The sequence below is a fragment of the Electrophorus electricus genome, chromosome 3, assembly GCF_041902795.1.
Source record: "Electrophorus electricus isolate QZ-2024a chromosome 3, ASM4190279v1, whole genome shotgun sequence".
NCBI lineage: Eukaryota > Metazoa > Chordata > Actinopteri > Gymnotiformes > Gymnotidae > Electrophorus > Electrophorus electricus.
In genome coordinates this window covers 40,151,991-40,156,990 of record NC_137499.1, presented here as the reverse complement: position 1 = coordinate 40,156,990, position 5,000 = coordinate 40,151,991, and the positions used below count along the sequence as shown (strand labels likewise).

Here is a 5,000-nt window from a genome sequence, read left to right as displayed (position 1 = left end):
TTCCTTTTTATTAGTGAATGAACACATTTCAGTATTTATTTTATAAGAAATACTCTTTATGTATTTAAGTTAAATGCTTTGGGTTTTGGTCTCTCTGTTTTTCACTGCCTCGTAGAAAAGTCACATGCGTGTTGTTCTGTACATGCACGTGATGAAGGACAAAGCAGGACTTCACGGAATGGATTATGCTCAAATGGTTTGATGTTAAGCACTCAGCCAAGTCCATAGCTATACATCATACCTCTGCCTTTCTCTCCCACACACACACACACACACACACACAAGCGCACATGCACACGCACGCACGTACACACACACACAAACAAATCAACTCTGGCTAGCTCCCTACAGAGACATACACCGTGCAATTGTCCAAACAAACCCAGCGTTAGAGAGTGAATACAAATACACAGAACCAACACTTTAACACATGCATTAGCAGTCGAATCCCACTAACAGATGCACTGTGAGGTCAAGGTTGTCAAAGAGCAGAAGGCGAAAACAAAGCATAAACAGACCAATAAAATTTCCATTTTATTTGTATATATGTGTTATTTTCTTCCTGGAAAATTTGGCACATGAAAAGCATCTAAAATATACGATAAAAGCACACACAGCAGTCAAGATCACTCTCCATAACACTGAGATCTCTAATAATTGATACTAAATTATAGAATCACGGTTCTTAGTTATTCATGCACAAATCATTTTTCCATTTGTCTATATGAATCTCAGATTGGATTATAGGGAAATAAAATACATAAATCATGTTTTAATGTTCCTGTTTATTTTTGCCCTCTAGCGTCCACAATACTGACCATACTGAATATTGAACGCACACAGTTCAGCAACATTCAGCACAGTTTTACAGGAGTATCTGGTTAAGACGTTTACAAAAATAACAAAGCCCTATAATGAACTACACATTGTATTTTGGCAGAAATGAGAAACACATTTACACAAGATCCTAGGGAGGAACCTGTTTAGTCAAAACCCTATTTAAAAATCAAACTACATGTAACTGCAGGATCACAGGAAGGCCTCTTCTTGTGAGATATCCACACCCCTGTTATCCTGAGATGAACTTGTGATTTGAAGCACCTGTAGTTTGCAGTAGAGGCTGTAAACCTGTTGGCCTCCAACCAGCAGACATAACCAGCGCTGGGAGTCTGTGAGCATTCATTTCCATCCATGTGGGTGGATGTGGGTGGTGTTGCAGCTCTGCTTAAAGATTTGGACCACAGAGCCCTGCTGATATTGCCAGTGGATCAGAGGTTTTTGTGTTTCTAGACTACTGTGATCCTTCTGCCTACACAACTCATCATCTCAACCCTACGGAATAATTCATGTAGTACCCAGTCATGTGCTGGTGACTTTAAGCGAGTAGACCATCTCCTCACAGCTGATGCCAGCTAATTAACACAGTCTACACTCTGCTGATCCTATACAAACTAGGACAAAACTGGATGTGAATGCACAGGACTACAGTTTGAAAGTCAGCTAGACACAGCCCTAGTTATAGACACAGCACCAGTGACGGACCCAGTTATAGACATAGCACCAGTCACGGACACAGCATGTCAGACACAACCCCAGTCGTAGACACAGCCCATCATAGAACCAGTTTTAAACACAGACCCAGTCACAGACCCAGTTTTAGACACAGCCCCAGACACAGACACAGCCCCAGCTGTAGATACAGCCCCATCGTACACACAGCCCCAGATAAAGACACAGCCTCAGTCACAGTCACAGACACAGCCCCAGTCACAGCCCCAGACACAGACACAACCCAAGTCACAGGCACAGACACAGACATAGCCCCATTCAGACACAGCCCCAGTCACAGGCAGACACAAACACAGCCCCAGTCACAGGCACAGACACAGCCCATTCACAGTCACAGGCACAGACACAGCCCATTCACAGACACAGCCCCAGTCATAGTCACAGACACAGACACAGCCCCAGTCACAGACACAGACACAGCCCATTCACAGACACAGCCCCAGTCACAGGCAGACACAAACACAGCCCCAGTCACAGGCACAGACACAGACACAGCCCCAGTCACAGACACAGACACAGCCCATTCACAGACACAGCCCCAGTCACAGGCAGACACAAACACAGCCCCAGTCATAGTCACAGACACAGACAGAGCCCCAGTCACAGACACAGCCACAGTCACAGGCAGACACAAACACAGCCCCAGTCACAGGCACAGACACAGACACAGCCCATTCACAGTCACAGGCACAGACACAGCCCATTCACAGACACAGCCCCAGTCACAGGCAGACACAAACACAGCCCCAGTCATAGTCACAGACACAGACAGAGCCCCAGTCACAGACACAGCCACAGTCACAGGCAGACACAAACACAGCCCCAGTCACAGGCACAGACACAGACACAGCCCATTCACAGTCACAGGCACAGACACAGCCCATTCACAGACACAGCCCCAGTCATAGTCACAGACACAGACAGAGCCCCAGTCACAGGCAGAGACACAAACACAGCCCCAGTCACAGACACAGCCCCAGTCACAGACACAGACACAGCCCATTCACAGACACAGCCCCAGTCACAGACACAGCCCATTCACAGACACAGCCCCAGTCACAGGCAGACACAAACACAGCCCCAGTCACAGGCAGAGACACAGACACAGCCCAGTCACAGACACAGCCCCAGTCACAGGCAGACACAAACACAGCCCCAGTCACAGACAGAGACACAAACACAGCCCCAGTCACAGACACAGCCCCAGTGTGCTCCCGCTCCCTTACCACTCCCATTACATTTCACTCCTTTCAGTAGAGGAGAAAAGGTGCTGACACAACAACACTCATGAACTGCACTGTGATTATAGTAGAAGATGGACCAACAGTGTCCCACAGTTCTCTACATGATTCAACATCAGGTCTTACCTAATGTGTTTTGTATCTAAGGTTTGCTTTCTGTGGTGGGTCTGTCCACCACAGACTCTTACCCACTCTCATTCTCCAGGAGGAGGCAGTCATTACGGAATACGATAATGATACCTGTGGACTATCCTAGCTGACTCTCAGAAGGTTTTCACCCGGAAAAACCCTAAAGAGTTCCGGAGAGGAAGCCCACTGTGTGTGTGTGGTGACTTTGTGGAAGCCTGAGGCTTTGAGAAGGAGTACGGAAAACCACAGATTACCACAACGTACAGGCATTACCAGGCAAGCGCCGTTCGAATGTGCATTACTGTTACACATGCTTTAAGGGAAACGAGAAAATGCCAGTCTGTACAAAGCAAGTCCGTGAGCAGTAAAGGTCTGTGGATCACTGAAAAGGTGCTGGACTACTTGTGAACACAACATGTTGGACTTGCAGTGAAAGGAGAACTCATGCAAAACCATTTCATAGATTATACTCCTTTTGAGAGGCAAACAAAACAGGAAATGGACTGAGAAATAAAACCACAACATCACTGTCAGGAATGCAGAAAAAAGGAGATGCCATGAGCCAATGTGCAGCGAAGCAGGGACTCAGTCATGCACCTAAGAGCTGGTGTCTGGATCCTGGAGCCATACCCACGCCGACTACGGGACTACGGGGGGTTACTGGGCGGCGGAGTCCAGGATAAGACAGCAAAAATAAAGCCAGTGATTGAAAAGCCACTGGAGTCAAAGATGCAGAGACATTCAGTAAGTTATTAAAGTAACATTCCAAACTTTAGACTAATAGGCTATTATATCGGAGTTTCGCATGCATCTACATACTGAGCTGGTTAAGGTCTGCTGGACAGCTGATTGTGTCCATGTGCACCTCAGCCATGCGGCTTGTGGTGGACAAACTCTAACTGAGATGAGTAAGGATGGGCTGACGATGACACACAGAACGGGTGGCTTTAGTCTGATGGTCACCCTTATCTCTGGGCCACCATAGGGGGAACTGGGGGGTTATGGTTCGGGCACTGAACTGAGGGGATTTATGGTGGGGTATTTAAGGGTATTATGTGGGCTATTGTGGGTTTATGGAGGGGTATTTAGGATTCATTGTGGGGTATTTAAGGGTATTATGTAGGCTATTGTGGGTTTATGGAGGGGTATTTAGGGTTAACTGTGGTGTATTTGAGGGTATTATGTGGGCTATTGTGGGTTTATGGAGGGGTATTTAGGATTCATTGTGGGGTATTTGAGGGTATTATGTGGGCGATTGTGGGTTTAAGGTGGGGGTATTTAGGGTTTATTGTGGGGTATTTAAGGGTATTATGTGGGCTATTATGGGTTTAAGGTGAGGTATTTAGGGTTCCTTGTGGTGTATTTGAGGGTATTATGTGGGCTATTGTGGGTTTATGGAGGGGTATTTAGGGTTCATTGTGGGGTATTTAAGGGTATTATGTGGGCTATTGTGGGTTTAAGGTGCAGTTTTTTGGGTTTATTGTGGGGTATTTAAGGGTATTATGTGGGTTATTGTGGGTTTAAGTTAGGGTATTTAGGGTTTATTGTGGGGTATTTAAGGGTATTATGTTGGTTATTGTGGGTTTAAGGTGGGGTATTTAGGGTTTATTGTGGGGTATTTAAGGGTATTATGTGGGTTATTGTGGGTTTAAGGTGGGGTATTTAGGGTTTATTGTGGGGTATTTAAGGGTATTATGTTGGTTATTGTGGGTTTAAGGTGGGGTATTTAGGGTTTATTGTGGGGTATTTAAGGGTATTATGTTGGTTATTGTGGGTTTAAGGTGGGGTATTTAGGGTTTATTGTGGGGTATTTAAGGGTATTATGTGGGTTATTGTGGGTTTAAGGTGGGGTATTTAGGGTTTATTGTGGGGTATTTAAGGGTATTATGTTGGTTATTGTGGGTTTAAGGTGGGGTATTTAGGGTTTATGAAGGAGAAGCCCTGGAACTCGTCCTGGTCGAGGTTCATGATGACCTCCTGGTCTGGAGGAGTGAGAACCGGAGGGTGACGTGTGAAAAAGCGATCAAAGTTCTCAGCTTCCCGGCCACACTGCAAAAGGAG

At 46.0% G+C, this 5,000-nt stretch overlaps 1 protein-coding gene across 4 annotated transcripts in view; it reads right to left on the bottom strand.

Moving 5' to 3' along the window:
• Positions 1-5,000, bottom strand: part of prkcbb (protein kinase C, beta b) — a 96,192-nt gene that overhangs the window by 6,380 nt on the left and 84,812 nt on the right. Inside the window, exon 17 of one of the 4 annotated variants that reach the window (XM_035526404.2) lies at positions 512-4,988. The exons of the other annotated variants lie outside the window; for them this stretch is intronic. Coding sequence (XP_035382297.1) covers positions 4,833-4,988 — 156 coding nt within the window. The 3' untranslated portion in view covers positions 512-4,832. Of the gene's footprint in view, positions 1-511; positions 4,989-5,000 lie in introns of those variants that run through there. 4 annotated transcript variants of the gene reach the window in all.